At 46.3% G+C, this 24,009-nt stretch overlaps 1 protein-coding gene across 2 annotated transcripts in view; it reads left to right on the top strand.

The window, feature by feature from the left end:
- SUFU (SUFU negative regulator of hedgehog signaling) overlaps window positions 1-24,009 on the top strand; it is a 121,436-nt gene that overhangs the window by 78,911 nt on the left and 18,516 nt on the right. For both annotated transcript variants that reach the window (XM_084632971.1, XM_084632970.1), the window contains exons 9-10: window positions 16,735-16,869; window positions 19,088-19,226. In XM_084632971.1, the coding sequence (XP_084489097.1) occupies window positions 16,735-16,869; window positions 19,088-19,226 (274 nt within the window). The remainder of the gene's footprint in view (window positions 1-16,734; window positions 16,870-19,087; window positions 19,227-24,009) is intronic.

Genomic DNA, 24,009 nt, shown 5'->3' with positions numbered 1-24,009 from the left:
AGAGCCACCGCTCAGCCTGATCCTGGTCACCCGGTACTGATTGCTTTGCTGGTAGCTCCTGCTCGGAGCAAGGTTCCCTGACTGCAGGACAAGCCCTGGTACCGGCAATGCTGTCTACATTATCGGCACCAAAACATATCCCATGACCCCAAGCACAGTGGCTGGTGCCATGGTACCCGTGAAACCCCTGGAGGTTCACCCAACCTTCCCAGGCTGCCAGATCGGTGTCTGGAGCCTCAGAGAGGCCAGTGGCCTTGGTATTCCTCACCCTCTGGTGCTTGAGGCTTCAGGGAGTAAGACCCCGCAGATCCAGGAGGACCCAGGGGAGAAGGCTGTTGGACCACCAATGGATGTGGAGGTTCCCGCGGCACTGGCATCAATCTCGTCATCACCAGATGAGACTATCACAGGGCCTCCTCACCCAGTTCCTCAGGATGACGCCAAGGCGCACCAGGAACCTTTTAAGAGGGTCGCTTCTAACCTGGGGCTTCAGGCAGAGGAACTGGAAGAGCCCTCAGACTCTCTGATGTTCTGTGGGTGGCTCTACCCCTTCATGAAGGGGTTTCCGAGATCTCTAATGCCCTGTGGCAGACCCCCTCTTCCCTGGCCCCTATCTCTAAAAGGGCTGAACGAAAGTATTTCGTGCCAACCAAAAGGCATGAGTACCTATATTCCCACCCAGCCCCCAATTCCCTGTGGTCGAGGGGGTTAACCATAAGGAGAGGTAGGGACAACCCGGGGTCACCCCCAAAAATAGATTTGAGGAGGCTGGATCTTTTCAGATGTAAAGTTTATTCTTCTTTCAGCCTTCAGCTGAGAGTAGCCAACCACCAAGCCCTCCTTGGCTGATATGATTTCAATATGTGGCAAGCCAATGCCAAGTTCAAAGGGGTTGCTCCCCGGGACTTCCAAGGAGTTCTGGGTGATCCTCGGTGAAGGCACGACTGCAGCCAGGGCGGCCCTCCAGGCGGCGTCTGCTGCTGCTGCCTGCACCATGGCTTTCGCTATCTCCACGCGGCGATCCTCCTGGCTGCTTCTCTCTGGGTTGTCCACCAAGGCCCAGCAGTCTATGCAGAAGACCTGTTTGCTACAAGACAGAACAGGAAATGTCACTGGTTTTTGTTCTCGACCAGGTCTGAGCAAGGACTCCCTCTCCGATGCCTTCCTCCTATCGTGGTCAGGGAGCCTGATGTACGCGTTCCCTCTGGTTCCACTCATCAGCAGGGCCCTGGCAAAGATCAAGAGAGACACGGCACAAGTTATCATAATCACCCTGGCATGGCCTCACCAGCACTGGTTCAGCATGCCCATGAGCTTGTCAGCAGCCCCTACCTGGCCCCTACCCAACTGACCAGACCTGCTTTCTCAGGACCACGGTTGGCTCTTACACCCCAACCTCGGGTTCTTCCACCTCTCAGCATGGATACTGTGTGGCTGAACTCAGAGGAGCGGACCTGTTCGGAAGGAGTCCCACAGGTCCTCAGGGAAAGGAGGAAGCCCTCGACTAGACTGACTTACCTGGCCAAATGGATGAGGTTTTCCTACTGTGTGTCCAAATGGAGCATCTCTCCCTCGCATTCCTCCATACAGGCTGTCCTGGACTACCTGCTCCATTTGAGGAACCAGGGCCTGGCACACTCTTCCATTAGAGTGCATCTCGTGGCCATCTCTGCTTTTCAGCATTTCTGCTTTAGCTTGGTCCTCTCTAGGCTCACTGGCCCACCCTTTGAGCCGCTGGGTTCCTGCTCCCTTTCCCATCTGTCATGGAAGGCCGCGTTCCTGGTGGCGGTGATGTCAGTGAGACAGGTCTCGGAAATTAAAGCCTTGACCTCCGAACCACCATATAGAAAGATATGGTTCAGTTGCAGTCCCATCCAGACTTCCAGCCAAGGGTGGTCTCCACCTTCCACATGAACCAAGACCTCTTCCTCCTGGTGTTCTGTCCCAAACCACACAAGACCAGTGAAGAGAGGCATCTTTATGCCCTGAACATCCAGAGGGCCTTGGCTTTTTACTTAGAATGTACCAAGCCTTTCAGAAAATCAACTCTTCATCACTACAGCAGATAGGATGAAGGGCCTCCTGGTGTCCTCGCAGAGGATTTCCAATTGGATCACCTTGTGCATAAGGGCCTGTCACGACCTGGCGGGGGTTCCGCTGCCACCAATTGTCAGAGCCCTCTCGACAAGAGCACACGATCTTTCAGGTATCCTCGGCGGCCTTCCTGGCGCACATCCCTATCCAGCACATCTGTAGAGTCGCAACGTGGTCCTCTGTTGGCACATTTATTGCTCATTATGCCATCAGTCAGGCCAGGGACGATGCTGGGTTCGGCAGAGCTGTGTTGCAATCTACACGTCCGTGAACTCCTACCCCCCTCTAGGGGTACTGCTTTGGAGTCACCTAATACGGAATGGACCTGAGCAAGCACTCTAAGAAAAGACAAGTTACCTTTTCCGTAACTGGTGTTCTTTGAGATGTGTTGCTCATGTCCGTTCCATGACCTGCCCTCCTTCTCCACTGTCGGAGTTTCTGGCAAGAAGGAACTGAGGGTGGGGGGAGCCAGCAGTGCCCCATATACTGCGCCATGCAGGGGCCTCTCCAGAGGGTGCCAGAGCCGGTCCCCTATGGATACTGCTGAGGGAAAAACTTCCAGCACTGGTGCATGTGGCAAGTGCGCACACACACACCCCTAATATGGAATGGACATGAGCAACACATCTCGAAGAACACCAGTTACGGAAAAGAGAACTCTCTTTTCAGTTGCTGAGAGGGCTCAATCCTGCAGTTTGCTCAGCACTCCGACCCCAATCCAGCACAGCACGTGCTTAATTGTAAAAATGTGAGTAATTCCACTGATTTTAATACCAGTTCAGTTTGTCCCAAAGTCCTAAGAAAAGTTCCTTCAGAGAAAATTTGGTTTTGGTCTAAACTCTTCAGGACAGCTATAGCACGAGTCACAAGATTGGACTTTCTTTTGTAGTTATTACTGTAGACAGTTCAGTTCCTCTTCTCCTAAAGATATGACTGAAAACACTCCTGAGGTTTAAAAGTGCATTGGACAATTGTTTCTCAAAATGACTGTTCGTTCCGTTCATAAACACCTATTAGTCAGTTCATAGAAATTAAATAAAAACATGTCTAGTAATCTTTGGAAATGATTTGTCATTTGGACCAGGATAACATAATACTCTGCTTCACTGCTTGGGAAAAATGGGGCTTATATGCATAAATATACTCATTAGTGACAGGTTTCAGAGTAGCTGCCGTGTTAGTCTGTATCTGTAAAAAGAAAAGGACTTGTGCCGCAAGTACTCCTTTTCTTTATACTCATTAGTGTGCATTAGTTGCTGGTTCGGACCTGCAGCATGGTAGGTGCTTTCTAGACAGACAAGAAGGGATGGTTCCCGCTCCATGAAGCTCGCAGACTAAGTTGCAAGGAATCTGTGCTGACTCCTGGTGTAGAAGATCAGTGGCACTCACAGAGTCAAGCTTTGTTCTCTGTGTAATTTCTTAGCATAATAGATCCTGGGCAGAGACCTTAACAGCCCCGGCAATTAATCCTCACAACACCGCTGTGAGGTAGGTAAGTGTTCTCTCCACTTTACAGATGAGGAAATAGAGGATAACTAACTTGCCCAAGGCCGGAAGTTCTAAGCAGAGTCAGAATTGGAACCTGGGAGTTGTTAATTCTTAGCTCCCTTCCTGAATCCTCTAGGTCACTCTCCCTCTGTGAGGGTGTAACAGGGTCAGCTCCTCACCTCTTGGCGGCACCTTCTCGTGGCTTGTCTGGGGAATTAGCTCGCCGCTGTCCAGGCCCTGTCCACTGGTCACTCAGCCCCTTGCCTCAATCACTCGTTCTGTGGCTCCTCTCCTAAGCCACAATTGTCTTCCCCTTCCGGGGTCTCACCAGAGTCACTCTTCATACATTGTTTTTGTGGATACAGACTAACATGGCTACCCCCGATACTTGTCACCATGCAAGGCACTAAATTTAGCCGTATGGAGTGGAAATCCATCAACCTCAACAAAAAACTCACGCAGATTCAGACAGACATCATCTTCCTCTCCAAGTGCAAACAGCTGGACATCATACCAAATGGACTGAAGGTAAAAAAATCCATTGCAATTGACATACTACAGTGACGATGGTGAGACACTGTGCCACACACTCTCGAAGAAACTGAGACACCACCTGATCAGCATCCTGTACAGCAGACAGGAGAAGATCAAGAATGAGTTGTCAAAACTGGAGACTTTCATACAAAACCAACCTTCCACACAAACTTCCACGTGGCTGGACTTTACTAAAACGAGACAAGCCATTTACAATGCACACTTCACTTCTCTACAGAGTTAAAAGGATAGTAAACTATCTAAACTCCTACATGCCACAGGGGGCTACAACAGTGGTACCCTCAACTCACCTAACAATATTGTTAATCTATCCAACCACACATTTAGCCTGGCAGAAGAGTCTGTCCTATCTCGGGGACTCTTTCTACCCCACAACCCCCACAAACATGATACAGTTCTGCGGTGATCTGGAAGCCTACTTTCGTCGTCTCTGACTTAAGGAATATTTTCAGCACACCACTGAACAGTGTGCACTGACCCAGAGGAACCCTCCTGCCAACACTACAAGAAGAAGAATTCTGTGTGGACTCCTCCTGACAGTCGAAATGACAGCCTGGACTTCTACAGAGTGCTTCCGCAGATGTGCACAGGCTGAAATCGTGAACAAACCGCATCACTTGCCCCATAACCTCAGCCATACAGAACACAATGCCATCCACAGCCTCAGAAACAACTCTGACATTATAATCAAAGGGGCTGACAAAGGAGGTGCTGTAGCCATAATGAACAGGTCAGATTATGAGCAGGAGGCTGCCAAGCAACTCTCCAACACCACATTCCACACGCCACTATCCTCTGACCCCACTGAGGAGTACCAAAAGAAACTACACCAGCTGCTCAAGAAACACCCTGGTACAGCACCGGAACAAATCTACATGGACACACCCCCAGAGCACCGACCAGGGGTATTCTATCTGCTACCCAAGATCCATAAACCAGGAAACCTGGACGCCCCATCATCTCAGGCATCAGCACTCTTACAGCAGGATTATCTGGCTATTTGGACTCTGCTCAGATCCTACGCTACCAGCACTCCTAGCTATCTTCGAGACACCACCGCCTTTCTGAGGAAACTACAATGCATTGGTGATCTTTCTGAAAACACCATCTTGGCCACCATGGATATAGAAGTCCAGTATTCCACGAAGATGGGACTACAAGCTGTCAAGAACAGTATCCCTGATGAAGCCGCGGCACACCTGGTGGCTGAGCTTTGTGACTTTGTCCTCACCCACAACCATTTCAGATTTGGGGACAACTTATACCTTCAAGTCAGTGGCACTGCTGTGGGTACCCACATGGCCCCACAGTATGCCAACGTTTTTATGGCTGACTTAGAACAACGCTTCCTCAGCTCTCGTCCCCTAGCGCCCCTCCTCTACTTGTGCTACATTGATGACATCTTCATCATATGGACCCACGGGAAGGAGGCCCTTGAAGAATTCCACCTAGATTACAACAGTTTCCACCCCACCATCAACCTCAGCCTGGACCAGTCCACACAAGAGATCCACTTCCTGGACACTACAGTGCAAATAAGTGATAGTCACATAAACACCACCCCATACTGGAAACCTACTGACCGCTATACTTACCTACATGCCTCCAACTTCCATCCAGGACACATCACATGATCCATTGTCTACAGCCAAGCCCTAAGATAGAACCGAATTTGCTCCAATCCCTCAGACAGAGACAAACACCTACAAGATCTTTATCAAGCATTCTTAAAACTACAATACCCACCTGGGGAAGTGAGGAAACAGATTGACAGAGCAAGACGGATACCCAGAAATCACCTACTACAGGACAGGCCTAACAAGGAAAATAATAGAACGCCACTGGCCATCACGTACAGCCCCAGCTAAAACCTCTCCAGCACATCATCAATGATCTAGGACCTATCCTGGAAAACGATCCCTCACTCTCCCAGACCTTGGGAGGCAGGCCAGTCCTTGCTTACAGACAGTCCCCCAACCTGAAGCAAATACTCACCAGCAACTACACACCACACCACACAGACACTAACCCAGGGACCAATCCCTGTAGCAAACCTCATTGCCTACTCTGTCCCCATATCTACTCTAGCAACACCATCAGAGGACCCAACCACATCAGCCACACCATCAGGGGCTCATTCACCTGCACGTCTACTAATGTGATATATGCCAGCAATGTCCCTCTGCCATGTACATTGGCCAAACCGGACAGTCCCTATGTAAAAGAATAAATGGACACAAATCAGACATCAGGAATGGTAACGTACAAAAGCCAGTAGGAGAACACTTCAATCTTCCTGGACATTCTATAACAGATTTAAAAGTAGCCATACTTGAACAAAAAAAACTTCAGAAACAGACTTCAAAGAGAAACAGCAAAATTCATTTGCAAATTTAACACCATTAATTTGGGCTGGAATAGGGACTGGGAGTGGCTGGCTCATTACAAAAGCAGCTTTGCCTCTCCTGGAATTGACGCCTCCTCATCTATTATTGGGAGTGGACTACATCCACCCTGATCAAATTGGTTCTGTCAGCACTGGTTTTCCACTTGTTAGGTAACTCCCTTCTCTTCACATGTCAGTATATAATGTCTGCATCTGTAATTTTCACTCCATGCATCTGAAGAAGTGGGGTTTTTACCCACGAAAGCTTATGCTCAAATAAATCTGTTAACCTTTAAGGTGCCACTGGACTCTTCATACAATCTCAAGCAGTCTCCCTGTCCCCTGCGCTGACTGTGCCATTCCCACAGGCCTCCCTCTACCCCAGCTTCCAGACCCTTGAACCAGCAGTTCAGGTCTAATCTCCTAGCCCTTTCTGCTCCTTTCCTGGACTGCTTCCTACTCTTCCAACCCCCTCCCTCCCCCCCCTCCTCCCGCCATATATCAGGGAGTGTGTCTGCAGGGTTTCTCACTGCAACCCTCTGTTGCCAGCTCCCTGTCTTGATAGAAGCCCACATCTGTTTCTGCCCAGATGAGCTTCAGTCCCGATTAAGCCTCGTTGCATCCTAGCTCCCCTCCAGGTGCAGCCTACAGCTAATTGGCCTCTCTTGCCTCTATTAATCCCTCCAGGGCTAGTGTGGGGTGAAAATCTCATCGCAGAGGACAATAGTATTTGTAAACACTATATCAATAAAATGGTTCAAGTCATCAACTAAAGGATAGAATATAAATCTACAGCTAGTGAAGTGTACAAACTGAGGTTAAAATTACTAATGGCTACAATTCACTATGCCAGTGCCTTTCACCCAATTCCCCAGTGATCTGACCCATTTCTCAACAAAGGTTGAGCAACTGAGTGAGGTCTCCTGTTACTGAGACTGAATTACTTTGGCAAAATACTAAGGAGTAGTATGGTCAGTCAATATTGTATTGGGTTTAGCTCTCTTCATCCAGAGACCTTAAATAGCCTAAAGAATTAGAGCAGCAGTACTCACTGCAGCAGAAAAAGTACTCTGCTCCTGTATCTTTGACTTTGAAAAACTGTTTTTGTACATTCACTTACTCATCATTAAATTGTCGTTCTCAGTAGTTAAAGTGAATTAACGAGCTCTGTCTCAGGTATAGACAGAGGTATAGGTATCCTCACATTCCACGGACCCAGACAGATCTGGTTCATGGAATGACTAACCATGTCTGCCCACCCACCAATCAGGATCTGTCCATTTCTGGATCTCCTAACCCAGGACTGGGGGAAAATAAAACATCCCAGCCTGGGCTCACTCCACCTCAGGGCCTGGTGTTTGGATGGGCATCAGAACCAGAACACTCATGTTCTACCCCCATTCAGGAAACCTTAACCAAATTATAAAGGATTCTACTAGAATCTGCTACCCAGCCAAATAGAGATGCTTTTTGGTCTGAGCACGACTCCATCAACATTTTCCAGATTCTCCAGGCATTCTGGTTGTTCAAAACTATCTCCTGTCCCTGAAGGCTTCAGGTCTTGCTCTTATTACTGCTAGGTGTACCCATAGCAAACTTAGTGCCTTCCTTCCTCCGGTGGAAGGACGTTCCATCTTTATCCACCTAATTACTGTATGGTTTATGAAAGGCTTGATCACGACCTTCCTGCCAGTCCTTGTACCTATGCCTCAATGGGTCCTTACCCTTGTTCTGTCAACACTCATAGGTCCATCTTTCGAACATATGGTGACATGTGCCATGGCCCAACTGTCCATGAAGGTTGCATTCTTATGGCCATCACTTCATCCAGGAGGGTCAGTGAGCTAGGACCCCTCATGGCGGACCCAATGAATACAGTGTTCCACAAAGAGAGAGTTTTCTCTTCGTTTACACCCCAATTTCTCCCCAGGATGGTTTGAGTTCCACATCAATCAAATTATACATACCTGTGTTTTTTCCTGAAACCCCATGCTTCCTTCAAAGACAAGAGACTTCACTCCCCTGACGTCTGGCACCCTAGCATTCTACCTGCAAAGAACCAATCCCCTTAGGAAATCTGAGACTTTGTATTGCATTAGCAGAAAGGTCAGGTGGGCAAGCCATATCCTCCCAGAGGATTTCTAAATGGGTTTCAGGATGCATCTTATAGAGCTAGAAAATAGCAAGAATCCCTCCCGCTGCATGAGCACACGCTTTCTCTAAGGTATCCCTATCTGACATCCCACCGCAGGACATTTTCAGGGCAGCAACTTGGAGTTCTGTCCACACGTTCGCTATACACTACACTAGTTCATGCATTGGCTGTGGATGCAGTGGTAGGAATGGCAGTATTGTAAGCATCTTTTACTGCCATCTTCCTCACACCCTCTTCCAATCACCCATGTGTGGAATACACTTAGGGGCCAGCACTCCAAGAAGTGGTGGTTACTTCCTGTAACTGGGGGTTCTTTGAGATGTCATCCCTATCTGTATTCCACTATCTGCCCTCCATCCCCTATATTTCCTATCCTGTTGGATTTGCGGTGATTGAAGGAACTAGAGAGGTGTTGACCCACACTGCCTCTTATAGCCTCAGTCAGGAGCACGAGGGGAGCTATTGGGCATGTGCAGGTCCACGGGCACTGCTTTGAAGAATTTCTGGACTTGGGCATATGGCATGCATGCGTACCCAGGTGTGGAATACAGGTAGGGACCAAACAGCTCTAAGAACCTCCAGTTACAGCAAGTAACCTGCACTTTCTTTTAACCAGCATGACCTTTTTCCTTGATTGAGGCTTTTTGGGCTTCTTGAACAATTCCCAATTACCATTCTCATTTTTCTGATTTAAATTGTCCCTCCAGCTGATTGTTTTCAGCTTTGTGGAATTTTTACAGCACCAAGTGTGTGTACTGGTCTGGACTCTGTTCTGTTTGCACATTATAAATGTGATCAAGTCATAATCGTCTGTACCTAAGCTACCATTAATGTTTTAGTGCTGTGATCAGTTCCTCTTTGACTGTCTAGATGAGATCTAATACAGGATTCCCCCATGTTGGCTGGAACACTTTTTGAGTTAGGAAATTGTCATCTCTGATATTTAGGCACTCTAAGGATGTTTTAGTACTGGCAGCGTGAGTCCTCTAGCACCGTGGTCTCCAAACTTTTTGGCTCACGCACACCCAGGATGAAGACGGGAAGACCAGCCGCCAGGCACGCCGCCAACAGAAGACGACGGGAAGACCAGCCGCAGGCGTGCCGCCGCAGGGGAACACCAGCTGTGGACGTGCAGAGCTGCTGCCGAAGGAAAAAAACGGCGGAGTGCCGTATGGCGGCGCTCCTGCTGCCGTGCACCCCCTGGGATCGTGGATCCCCTGGGGTGTGTGCACCCCAGTTTGGAGACCACTGCTCTAGCATGTCACTCACATTGAGAAAATAAGCTGTGTGATCATGGAGGACTTCAATCTACTACTCTTACTTAAGCCAACTCCTATCAATTTCAGTGGGAGTCTTGCCTGAGTAACGAATGCAGCGCAGACCAGAAGCAGGTGCATTTTGGGGCGTTAATACATTTCAGGGGTATCACCTGGCATAGGCCCGAAGATTGAGTGACTAGTCAGCAACAGAGTGTAGCAAGCACCTGGAAATGCACTGTCTGTTGTATTATATTGCTGTCACCGATAGAATAGCTTGTTCTTCTATAGCTCACTCCATCTGAGAATCAAAAAGTGCTTGACAAGCATTAAGGGGTTAATTCTTATGACATCCCTATGTGGGAAGCACTTTCTCAGTTTTACAGATGGGGAAACTGAGGCATAGAGAAGTTGTGTTTGCTCAGGATCCCTCAGGGAGTCAGTGGCAGAGCCAGGAATACAACTCAGATCTCCTGATTCCAGTCCAGTTTTAGCTACAGGGAGAATCCCTCAGTGCATTAACAGCATTATCATACAACTTTCAAAATGGATTTGGGGGTTGGGGTGGCTTGTTGCTGCTTGTACTGCATTCAGTTGATGTCCTCAGGGCCCCACGATGCTAGGAACTGTGCAAAGCCATACTAGGGCAGTCCCTGCCCTGAAGAGCTTAGTCTAAGTACACAAGACATACAAAGGGTTGGAGGGGCACTGGAAGCCCAGAGCTGAGAGGACATGCACAAGGTCATAATGTAGGTCAGTGACAGAGCCATGAATGAATCCAGAGTCCCAGGTCAGCACCCTATTCACTAGGTATTGCTGTTCTACAAAGAAAGTCCCCTTACCCCAACCAGACCTATAAAATAGCTATTGGGACAGCTTGAGAAGAGGTTGCTATAACATGACTTGCTTCATAAAGAAGGCACATCCGAACTTGTGCAACCAATGATTGCACTGGCAATTTTCTGGGAGCCCGAAGGGCGGCTGCTAATTGGCATAAATTGAAGCAGATTGCAGTCACCCTCGCCTTTTAATATGGGCTGAGAGCCTAGGGCGACTACAGGTCCCAGCGCGTGGCCACTCAGATCAAGATGGAGCATCGCATGCTGGAACCTGTAGTCTCCCCAGGCCTCTTCTCCCTGCTTGAAGTGGGAGGAGGCTGCAATCTGTGTTTGCCCACCCGTGCTACAGAAGCCAGTTTTAGAAATCTGATGTGGCTTTGGCTAACTGTTGCTGTTAATCTTCATTCACAAGATTTAAAAAGAGAAAAACAGATTCGGGCTGTTGGTAGAAACTGAAGCTGGGGGGTGAGGGGTGGAAAAATAGTTAAGTCAGCTAAAGTCACCTTGGTAACTGCTGCAATACGCTTGCCCAGAACAAGGAGACATCAAACCCAGCTACAAACAGCTTTAAAGAAACAAAAAGAATTTAATCATCTAAAGAATTAATCTGACAACTGCCCACACTTACACCTCCCACAAGTCTTCAATCACTTGGAAATGTGCTTTAATCTCCTCCAACTCCCCTCCAGTTTCATAAAATGCTAGATGTGCAGTCCTCAAACTGGGGCATTTCCGGGATACTGCTTACATTTAAATGTACTGCCTTTCCAAACACTCCAGCCCTGGCTTTTGCCGACTTGTTTTTTCTGGACACAGAGAAACAAGAATTATTTATGTGGGTTGGATGAAGTATTAAATCTGGAATAGACAAAGTTTGCAACAATGTACGTAGTAGTCAGCTTGTTCTGTCATAACAATAAAAATTACACCAGCCTTTGCTCCTGATTTATTTGGTGATGGGGTGGGGAAGTGGAAGGTTATGGGTAAACAACAATCATAAAATTGGAGATATTGGTGCTAGAAACCAAAGTGTTTCTCAACTCTCCTTTAAAATTTGAAACTACAAGTTATGCATGGCAGGGAAAGCTACACCGTGAGCTTCTTATTAATAACGCCCCAGCAATTCCATCAGCCCCTCATCTGGACTGTCACCCTTTCTACGGGCCAGAACAAAGATTTCCATTCCTGCTGTAAGAATGTTAATGTCTCTTGCAGAGTTCTGTGTCCATTGCACGCTCGATAATCTGAAAGTCAGATCTAATTCTTGGCCTTTCTGTAGCGCCTTCTATCTGAGCATCTCAAAGCACTTTACAAACACCACTCGGTTAATTATTGCAATCGAGGGAAGTATGTCCACTTCACAGATGGAAAAACTGAGACACAATTTAAAAAGAAATCCAAGCCTTTGTTTTCACTGCAAAAATGGTGAGTCGTTTTGTTTTTGTTTTTGTACCTTGAGTTGGCTATGTCGAGGTAAAATCCAAGCAGAGGTGAGACATGGGTAGTTTTTATATATCTACTGCCTACATCGAGGTAAAAACTACTTGTGCAGCCACTAGGTTTTTACATGGAGAGAGCTGGGTAGGTCTACGTTAGAAGCATTACATATGGACTTCCTGCTGTAGAGGCCCAGTGTGTGGTAAACAGGCCGTGACTTTCAACTGACCCAACAACAACAACCAGTGATTGAGAGGTGTCCTCAGTAAAGCAGTCTTTTCACCCGGCCCCTGCAATGTCTGCACCCATCATGCTGCCTACCCGTGTTCGTATCCATGCATTTTGGGAAAATGTGGGCAACTGCCCCACTACCTCAACAGAGGAGCATGTGCTCTGGGGATGTGTGCGCAGAGCAAGAGCAGCAGCCACATGGGGTGTTCTGAACATGGGGTGTTCAGAAAGTTTCAGTGTAAACAGGGCCTAAACCTCGATTCAGCTACCCAGCTTTACCCTTTTTAATGTAAACAGATCCCACCCCCAACCACAATCAGAGGAACAACCTGCCGTTCAAAGAAACAACAAACACGGCAGTTGTAACCATTGTGGAAAGGCTTTTAGCTGAAGGGATTGCTAATTATTTGATGTTACTTAAATGTTAACTGCCATATTGCTTCACACATTCACCCTTTTTAACAGAGTGGCTGGTTACTGATTAATGTAAAGTCTTAATTATTTAGGGTCTGAGAAAACCTGTTTGAAATACAGCTAAGTGATATATTAGTCAATGTCGTCTTGTGAGCACATAATGCACAAGCAGCATTCGCATTTAAAAACAAGAGTTTTTAGTATGACCTACAAAGCCCAGCTTCACAGTGTTATCATTATTATATTGGCACCTGTGGGGGCTAATCAGGAATCGGAGGCCCATTGTGCTAGGCATTGTACAGACTAGTGAATTAAAAACAAAACAAAAAACCTCCCCAACCCTAGAGAGCTTGCACGCTTTAGGTTTGTGATAAACTCTATGGAGCTCTATTGTGTAAATGCTTACCCATTCTAAACTTAAATTCCCGGACAGAAGCCACTCAAAGCATTAACCCGTCTGGGTAGAAAAAGGCCGATACCCAGTCTGCCATCTTCACTAACAAAATTGCTGAATAACTCTGGATATGCCCATATGTACACCAATTCTGTAATTGCACACGAGTTAATAAACTTAAGGTCTAAAATCTCTTATGTTTCTGGTGGCCGACATTCTGTTGGGGGGCTTGCTAATGAATAATTGGAAACTCTGGATCGGGGTGGGCAAACTTTTTGGATTGAGGGCCACATTGGGGTTGCAAAACTGTATGGAGAGCTGGGTAGGGAAGGCTGTGCCTCCCCAAACAGCCTGGCCCGAGCCCCCTATCTGCCCCCTCCCACTGCCTGCCCCTGACTGGCCCTTCCTGGGATCCTACCCCCTATTCAACCCCTCCTGCTCCCTGTCCCCGACCACCCCATTTGGGGACCCCCCCATCCAACCCCCCCCAACCGCTCCAACCCCTATCCATACCCCCGCCCCCTGACAGGTCCCCTGGGACTCCCATGCCTATCCAACCCTTCCCTCCCCCCCCCCCCCGTCCCCTGACTGCCCCCCGGGACTCCCACACCTATCAAACTGCCACCTGCTCCTCGTCCCCTTACTGCCTCTCTGCCCCATCCAACAGCTCCCTGTCCCCGACTGCCCCCCAGGGACCCCCTGCCCCTTATCCAACCGCCCCGCTCCCTGCCCCCTTACCATGCCACTCAGAGCAGCAGGACTGGGGCGGGTGCAAGCTGAGCTGCCCATCTGGCGGCATAACTGTGTGTGGGGGGGAATAGCAGGGGAGGGGAGCTCAAGGGCCGGGAAGGTGTGGCCTGCAGGCCATAGTTTGCCCACCTCTGCTCTAGATGACAGGCTAAGGCTTTGTCTACACTGCACAGTTGTGTCGCTAGAAGTTGGGCAGTGTAAACGCTGTTTGTCGGCACTTTTGCGGAGAAAATACTTTGACCTCCTCAGAGCAGGGTGTGCGTTGTGGCACAACAAGCTGTTTACACTGCCACTTGCCTCGGCAAAGCCTTTGTCTTTGGGGGGGGAAGGGAAGGAGGGGCTTTTTTAAGCACCTGTGAACGACGTCGTTCAATTGGCAATGTAGACAAAGCCTAACTTTCCCACAGGGTAATGTGTATATAAGATCTGATAAGGAAGTTCAGGTAAACCTTAGGTTAAGGTCAATTGATCATTAATTAACCATACACTTCTTGGGTAATCAAACTGTAAAATGTTTTCTTCAGTGTCTGGCCCATTCCACTGTTTTAAGGCCCCACCTACATGGAGCTGTAAAAAATGAACCAGTTTAAACTCTCAGGTTTAGATGCCAGCTAGACTACAAAGGGATGTGTCTTCGCTGCCGAGTTAATCTGATGACTGGCATTCAGGTGATCAGCACCTGGGTTAGCCTAGCCCGGATAGGAGTAGTCACAGTGCAAAGCCCACTTACTGCGTCCTCACCAGTGCTGCACTCGCCCATGTGTGTCACTACGGCTGCAGGGGACACATACCATGGTCTTTTGTGCTGCTCTGCTTCTTTCTCAATAAACTGGGAGAACATGTCTGCCCTTCTGGCACAAGAGGGCGGTGGGCAGGTTGGAATTTTGGAAAGGCATTGGAAGACTGTTAGCACTCAAGTTGTTTAGCCTGTTTCCTCACTGCATAGTGGGAGCAGGTTACCAGCCCTCCTGAAAGCCTCCCTTAGGTTTTAGCCTATAGCCCTAGATGAGCCAGCTAGCCCAGGTTTAAAGTATCATCAAACTCAGGTGAGAGAGTTGTAGATGTGGATGGTGAGAGGAGTAAGAGCCCGAGTTAACTCTACAGTGAAGACAGACCCAAATCAACATCCTTGGTGGACAAGCTGTTACATCATGATTCTCACATTCTGCATCTGAGACATGGCTCCATCTTACAGCATAGAAAGGGTCAAGCCATATTTTAATTATGTTCCTGAACTGCACTGTGACATGGTAACATTTTGTTTGGTCTGCCCTGCAGGATCAAATTGCAAGCATGTTTTAACTGTGAGGGGACAAGTGCTTGGAGTGTTGTCAGCCAGTCTCCTTCCTCTCTCCTCTCCTCTCTTCTCCCCAACCAAACCCAATGATTCTGTAGTGTAGATGAGACCCTAGCAATGTGTTGCCTCTGTTAAACCAGGATTGTGTCCTGGTTTAAACTAGATAAGAGAAATGTAAACCCTGTCTCTTCTGACATCATGTAAGTTGATAGCACTCTATATGTCCTTCCCTTTCGAGCCAGTTGGCTTCTTCGCTGTCTCCACCCCTTTCTGTCCTTGATCCCAGTCCTTCTGATCAATCAGTGCTTTTTGTTTGATGTTCTTTTTGGGAGAGGGGTTTTCTTATTGCATGTAAGATCGTTGGGTCAGGCACCAACTTTTCCTGTGTTCTCTACAAACACAAAAGGAATTATAATGCTACTCTTTGAACATATAAAGTATTTTAGTTCATGATCCGGTATTTTGAGATATCTAGCTGATTATATCGAAGATTCTGTCTTGTGAAGTTCATAATTGCAGAATGTACCCTCTAAGTTAAACATTATTACCATGTGTAATGTACTGCCCTTGTAAAATATAATATAAAGACTGCATTGTTTTAAAGCAGCTCTGCTTCAAAGGGAAAACGGTCTACAAATAGTCTGTGAACTGTGTGTGGCTTTTGTACTTTGAATATTGTACTTAATGCTAGCAGAAGTTAGAGTGTTTAAGAACTGGTTATGCAACATCTAAAGCCTTTGGTTGGTCTGATGACGGAAAAGGGTGGGGTTGATTCAGATTATGTCTCTTTACTATAGCTCTCTAACGCTAAGATTCTATAGCAGTGAGTCAGGACAGCACAGAGCTTTCCGGACAGCCCCGTTTCTTAAAGAATAAGATCCTAGCATGCAATGCTTCATCTTGATCCAGTGACCTTAAAAGTTCTGGAAATAAAGTTTAATAAAGAATGGGAGTAAAATTATACCGTGAAGCCAGAAGCATGACAAAATGTTCTGTAAGGTACAATGCTGCATGGGCAGAGGCAAGGCCTGTGGGACCTAACAGGTCACCCACACCCCATTTGTTCTATGAGGCCTTGCCTCTGCCCATTCAGCATTGTACCTTACAGAACATTTTGTCATGCTTCTGGCTTCACGGTATAATTTTACTCCCATTCTTTATTAAACTTTATTTCCAGAATTTTTAAGGTCACTGGATCAAGATGAAGCATTGCATGCTAGGATCTGTAGTCTGTGGGCCACAGTTGTAAAATGGAGACACGGGTGGCTTGCAAATTAGCTATGTCCTTCTGGCAGGCTGTTGTGTCCTTGCGTTAGACAGCTTTCATGGAACTGCTCTAAATAATCATTGAATTTTTCTGCTGTCTTTTCACAAGGCTGACAATCGTTGGAATGTGAGTCTCAGGTTCTAAATAGGTACACTCTGTTTTTTCTCTTAGAAGCCGTAAGGATAGTTTAGAGAGTGAGAGCTCAGCAGCTATCATTCCTCATGAGCTAATCCGCACAAGGCAGCTTGAGAGCGTGCACCTGAAATTCAACCAGGAGTCTGGCGCACTGATTCCACTTTGTCTAAGGTGAGAGGAGCTGGTTTCTTTGAGCTCTGCTTTAATGGCTACAATTCTGCCTTATGGCCTTGTTTCTTCATACAGATGATCCTGTACAAATTTAAAAAGACCATAGCTGAGACACTTTGCCAAAAACATAAGAAACAGATGACACCATCCACAGACCTGAGGAAGAGCTCTGTGTAGTTCAAAAGCTTGTCTCTTTCATCAACAGAAGTTGGTCCAATGAAAGTATTTCTTCATCCACCTTGTCTTTCTACTGTGCACATAAGTTCATCATGCCGAAATTGTTTTACTCTTTTTGTTTCCCATGTTTTATGTTGGGTGGTTGATCGGCAGAGTTTTTTTGATCAGACTGATGCTGCTAAAGTATCTTATCAAACCAAGGGATGGCTCCTACAGTCCTGTCACAGAAGTCCCTTAAGACATCAACTTTAACTTGTGCAGTTCTATGCAAACATTTGATATCAGTTATGCACACAGTTTTGTATATGCAAATTCTGTCACTTGTACGCCTAAGTGCACATGTTGCACTGCACATATACTGTAAAGGTTGTATCTTGAGAAGTTGCACCTAAGAAGGGGATCAGGGCTTTGTCAGTTAATGTCCTGTCTAAATCTCCAGAAAATTCAGCTAGTGATTTTTTTGTTTAAATGCTTTTGTCAGAAATTGTAAGAAAGTTCTGGTCTTTGAGTTTTAGAGTAAACTGAAGGCCACTAATTCTTACTGAGTTTACAATTATAATTTTTGTTGACTACTTTAAAATTAAAAATGCAGTAAAGGATGCAGTAACTTGCCTCTAAACTTTTTTCTCTCAGATGTACTGGTCAGGCTGAGATCACTAGATATTTATGATTTGAATTGTGCAGCATCATAAATTAAGGGCTTGTCTACATGGGTACATCCAGGAAGGTTAATCCAAATGACAAAAAGTGTGAATTTGCAGAGGATTAGTTAAACCGCATTAAACACCTGTGTGAACACCCTCATTCAGAATTAAGGCCACTTTAATTCTAATTAATAGCATTCACATAGGGATTTAATAGGATTTAACTAATCCACTTCAAATTCACACCTTTAGTTAATTCAGATTATTTTTCCTGGATGTCCAGGAAAGATAGACATGGGGCTAATGCACAAGGCTGGGAATAGGATATGAATTCTATCCATAGTTGTTTACACCAGCTCACATGGGAAGTCACTTAACTTCTCTGTGCCTTAATTAGCTCCACCTGTAAAATGGGGATAACATATTCACATCTCACTGAGGCTGTGAACTTCAATGCCTTTGATAAAAAGAAAAGGAGTACTTGTGGCACCTTAGAGACTAACCAATTTATTTGAGCATGAGCTTTCGTGAGCTACAGCTCACTTCATCGGATGCATGCCATGGAAACTGCAGAAGACATTATATACATGTATATACTGTATATAATGTCTTCTGCAGTTTCTACGGCATGCATCCGATGAAGTGAGCTGTAGCTCACAAAAGCTCATGCTCAAATAAATTGGTTAGTCTCTAAGGTGCCACAAGTACTCCTTTTCTTTTTGCGAATACAGACTAACACGGCTGTTACTCTGAAAAATGCCTTAAGTGCGACTTGAGATTCCTACATGGAAAGCACCATCACAATAAAGTATTATTTATTATAGATGAACAAACATGTTTCTCTTCTCCTAAATGTTTTATTTAAAGAGAGTCCACTGGCACAGACTAAATTTAATAAATTACTAGGTAATAGATTAATATATAACATGAGCTATTAATTTGTAGAAGTTAGGACCAGCTCATTATCCTAGTGGGACTGCTTTGCGCCACCACAGAAGAGATGTGAATTCTGTACTCAGTCCTGCTGGTGTTCTCTGAGCTGATGGAGTTGGGAGTTCTGTGCCTTATGCATCAGTGGGGGTGACTGGTGCAAATGGGATGCTAGTAAAGTCCCATTCAGTCTTCCTTGGCTAGAAGCATTGTAATGCAGAAGTGGAGCCTTGGGACTGAGGGTGTGAGGGCACATGTGCTCTTCCAGAGTTCCAGAAGAGACTTGTGACCCGCACTTAAGGGACAAGGCTGTGAAAGTCATTCGTACATTTACTGAGAATTTGTGGTTACTGGGATGTGATGTATTCCTCAGAGTGATCACAGATACTCCAGTGTATATCTTGTGGTGGGTCTGTACTGACCTGCTTATGACCTCTCCATTTATGTATGTGTATTCTGTTCTCCAGGGGCAGGCTGTTACATGGACGGCACTTTACATATAAAAGTATTACAGGGGATACAGCAATCACGTTTGTATCGACAGGAGTAGAAGGAGCCTTTGCTACAGAGGAGCATCCTTATGCAGCACATGGGCCTTGGTTACAAGTAAGAGCCTTTTCTCCTCCTCCTTCTTCCTCTTTTTACCTCCTTCCTTTTCAGTTCCTTCAAAAACAATCCCTGTGTGCAGGTTTCTCTGGCCTACAAATCTTACAACAAAGCTATGCAAACTGCTGCAGCTTCTCTTACAATAAACACCTGATTATTATATGATACTCTCAGTAGCTCCAGAAATGATTAAAAATGTAGAACTATTCCTAGTTAGGTGAATGGAATTTGAAATCTAAAACATTGGTTGGCAATTTCTAATATCTTAAATGCATACAGCAATTTTCATCTCTGAGCCCCAGATCACTTTACAAATTCTACATATTTTGGTTACTTCCTCCTGCCACTACAGTGCAAATACCTTAGGGGTAAAAGATAATAGGGGAATTCAGGGAGGCAGAATGGAGTTACCTAAACTAGTAGTTAACCAGGGCCATCAGGGTTAACAGTTTAATCTTTTGGAAAAGTTATGGGCTCTTTAACGACTATAAGGTGGATAGAAAGTTGGCTAGATTGTCAGGCTCAGCGGGTAGTGATCAATGGCTCCATGTCTAGTTGGCAGCCAGTATCAAGTGGAGTGCCCTAAGGGTCGGTTCTCGGGCTGGTTTTGTTCAATATCTTCATAAATGATCTGGAGGATCGTGTGGATTGCACCCTTAGCAAGTTTGCAGATGACACTAAACTGGGAGGAGAGGTAGATACGCTAGAGGGTAGGGATAGGTTACAGAGGGCCCTAGACAAATTAGATGATTGGGCCAAAAGAAATCTGATGAGGTTCAACAAGGACAAGTGCAGAGTCCTGCACTTAGGACGGAAGAATCCCAAGCACCGCTACAGACTAGGGACCGAATGGCTCGGCAGCAGTTCGGCAGAAAAGGACCTAGGGGTTACAGTGGACGAGAAGCTGGATATGAGTCAACAGTGTGCCCTTGTTGCCAAGAAGGCCAATGGCATTTTGGGCTGTATAAGTAGGGGCATTGCCAGCAGATGGAGGGACGTGATCGTTCCCCTCTATTTGACATTGGTGAGGCCTCATCTGGAGTACTGTGTCCCGTTTTGGGCCCCACACTACAAGAAGGATGTGGAAAAATTGGAAAGAGTCCAGCGGAGGGCAACAAAAATGATTAGGGGACTGGAACACATGACTTATGGGGAGTGGCTGAGGGAACTGGGATTGTTTAGTCTGCGGAAGAGAAGAACGAGGGGGGATTTGAGAGCTGCTTTCAACTACCTGAAAGGGGGTTCCAAAGAGGATGGGTCTAGACTGTTCTCAGTGGTAGCAGATGACAGAACAAGGAGTAATGGTCTCAAGTTGCAGTGGGGGAGGTTTAAGTTTGATATTAGGAAAATCTTTTTCACTAGGAGGGTGGTGAAGCACTGGAATGGATTACCTGGGGAGGTGGTGGAATCTCCTTCCTTACAAGTTTTTAAGGTCAGGCTTGACAAAGCCCTGCCTGGGATGATTCAGTTGGGGATTGGTCCTGCATTGAGCAGGGGGTTGGACTTGATGACCTCCTGAGGTCCCTTCCAACCCTGATATTCTATGGTTCTATGATCAGACGTGTTCAGGAACTCGGTCTTACATTGTCCCCAAAATAGGGCACTAACTGCAGCACATCATCCTATAGCACCCTCACCACCTCAAATCCCCACACAACTTCCTTCACCAGCACCCGGGATTTCCCTTGGAGTTTCCCCATCCACATATTAACAAGGGTCAACCCTGGTTATCTTAAGACCACCAATGGTGGGATGTCATAGCCATTTCCTAGTCTTGTTTATGGCCAAGCAAAAATAAAATAGCTTTGGGAGGAAAGCTCCATTTCTAAAGAATTAGACGCCTGGTGCGCTCACTCTCTCTGTTTATTGTACACTGTCCCTCAAGGTGCACTTCTGGTTGAACACTATTTAGGATCCTACTGTTCCAGTATCAAAATTAGGCTGGCTATGGCTAGTATTCGAGGCATCGCAGTCTATATGTTCACAAATCTGCAGAAAACCATACATGCAAATCTGTAACTCCTAAAGGAGCTGATTGGGTAGGGCAGCAGTCTTACAATGATTAACAGGGAATGTTCGGTTTGGGTCATTCACTGTTCGGTGCTTGTGCTCACCAACACATGACACAAGATCTTGTGACTGTGTTAACTCCAAACATAACAGTATTTGTTTGAGTTTACACCACGTCCTGAAATGTATTCATGTGTAGAATGTACGAATGACTTTCAGCCTCTAAAGGGTGGAGAACGGCAATAATTATGCCATCATTCAAGCATATAACTAATGTTAACCCTTATGGAACGAGCTAATTCCCAAAGGTCTGTTACTGGATCTGAAGATTTACTGGGGTCACATGGGGTTGCTGGGAAGGAAGGAAGGTTTCTGGTTGGTGGGAGGTAGGGTGGGGCTCCTTGCAGGAGCAAGTCCCCACCTTGCTTCCTACAGTGGGGAACTTCTTTGATCTTCACTTGTGCTTTGACCTGCTCCCCTTGCTGCTGGCCACTGCCCTGTCCCTTAGGTTAGTGCCAGCAGAGGTAAGGAGGTCAGACTGCAGATAGGCAGGGCCCAGCGGGGAACACTGACAGGCATGCCAACATTGTGTAGAGCTGGTGGGGAGCCTGAGACACTTGACTTAATGTAAGGAAGAGGGGATCACTTTTTGAATGAGCAGCAGCTGAGGGATTGGGAGTGAAGATGTGAGGTCCTAAAGACAAGTCCATTGGCTTCAGCCTGAGGGGCGAGAGAAGTTGTTGTACACAAGAGACATAGTGGCAATTCTCAGGTCTGGTTTCTCCTCTTAGCTTTTGGAGTCGCAGGGCCTGAGAGCACTGGTGCTATCAAAGTAAAGCCTGGAGAAGAATCCTCGCATCACTCTGCCAAGACCTCAGCCACACAAAGGCACTGATGGGCTCCAGAGGGAGTCGGTCCGTGGCTGAAAGCAGATCACTGTGGTGTGACTGCTTGTTGTGAAGGAGTATAAACCGGGGGGTTGCATAGAGGAAGGGAAATGGCAAGCCTCTCCTGATGTAGACTTTTTCCATACCTTGGGGAAGCCCTGGGTATGAGTCCTAATAGACAGGTGTTCAAACCACCAAAACCCCACCACAGCTGACGCTGTTTGGTATCATTTTGGGAAGACGGGTCAAGGACTGACTATAGACCATGGAGACAGAACACCCGATTTCTATAAGTAGTCCTTCCAGCTCAGGTTTAAGGCGTATTAGTGGAGGAGTACATGGGGAAGCTTGCCCTGCTGCTGTCCACGCTCTGGGGATGATTAGGTTATTTCATTCTCCCGAAGCCGTCAAAATGGAACCTTTCCCAAGTACTGGGCATATTTTTCCTGCAAGTAACTTTTAATTATTTATAAAAGCTAAATTCTAGTAAAGGGTCTATCATGTCAGGCTGGGTTATTTCTTAGCTTTTTCCACTCTCTCGTATTATTGAATACAAAAATTACTTTGATTCATAAAGGTACAGACGTATTCCTGAAGTCCTACTTGTTAACACTATACATTTTGTCTATGTGTTAGCTAACATTGCACATGACCAAAGACTTGCACAAGGCTTTCCGGCCCTTCCCAAGAACACTGGCTGCCCCAAGGCAACAGCAGCCTGACCATAATGCTGAGCAAAACCTCTCTTCCCCCTATGGGGAGAGTCAATGCTCTAGGTGAGCAAAAAAAAAAAAAGGTAAGGAAGAGGTGCCCATCCTGACTCTCAGGGTTAGAGAGTTAAGGCTGGTATTCCCAACAGCTTCAGCACAATTAATTTGGGATGGTATTAATATGTATTAACGGTTCTTGGGACAAATCGTTTGGATGTGCTGAACCTCTCATTGGAAATCTCGCTTGTCTATCTTTAAACCTGCTCAAGGTGAGAGGGTGACGTATGCTCCCCCCCCCCCCTTTACTTGAATACGTTTAGAGAGTATGTGTGGAAATTTGCTGTTGAAATTAATCTGTCCCAATAAAGTTTGCCCAAACCTTTAATATATATTAATGTTATCCTAGGGTAGCTTGTGTCAAAGCTTGTCAACATGCCTGCATCAGCCGTTGGGAATTACTATCCTTAACTCTCAAACACTGGGAGTCAGGACTTGCTTATGCAAAACATTTCAGCTTTAATGTGGCACTCCCTACCTGCCTAACACAAGGCACACTGCTCCTGACCCCTATTTTGCTTATTTGGAGCACTTACTCTCTCTAGAGAGATGGTGAGTGATGGTGATGATTTCTGCCCCTGCTGTTCTGGGCAGTCATTGTTCTAGGAAGGGAGCCTTTGATCATGCACAATGTAAATGTTACCCATCAGCGTTTGCTGCAGTATCTGTTAAACATACAAGCCAATCTGTGTAGTACATTTAAGAAAAACATTATGGTAAAAATGTCCATTAGGTTGCACAGTCAAGCACTCCGAAGTTAGGAAATGCCTCAAGTAAGACTGCCTGTACAACCATAATTTGACTCCCTTATGCATGTGAATTATGATACAATCTCTAATTACATGATCCAGTTTTCTCCACTGGACCCGTCTCACTCACTGCACCGTGTGGACCAGGCTCTGGGAATGAAGTAAGGCTGTGTAGTGAATGCTGCGTTTATTTAATACAGCTTTGAAACTTTACTGTGCCGAAGAAAAATGCTGCTTTTAATCATCTTAATTTAAATGGAACAAGCACAGAAACAGTTTCCTTTCCTTGTCACATCTTTCTTTAGACTTTCCCTTTATTTTGTTGTTAGTTTACTTTAAACACAGTACTGTACTGTATTTGCGTGTATGT

Source organism: Lepidochelys olivacea, assembly GCF_965140295.1.
Source record: "Lepidochelys olivacea isolate rLepOli2 genome assembly, chromosome: 7".
Lineage (NCBI taxonomy): Eukaryota > Metazoa > Chordata > Testudines > Cheloniidae > Lepidochelys > Lepidochelys olivacea.
This window is presented reverse-complemented; position numbering and strand designations above follow the sequence as displayed.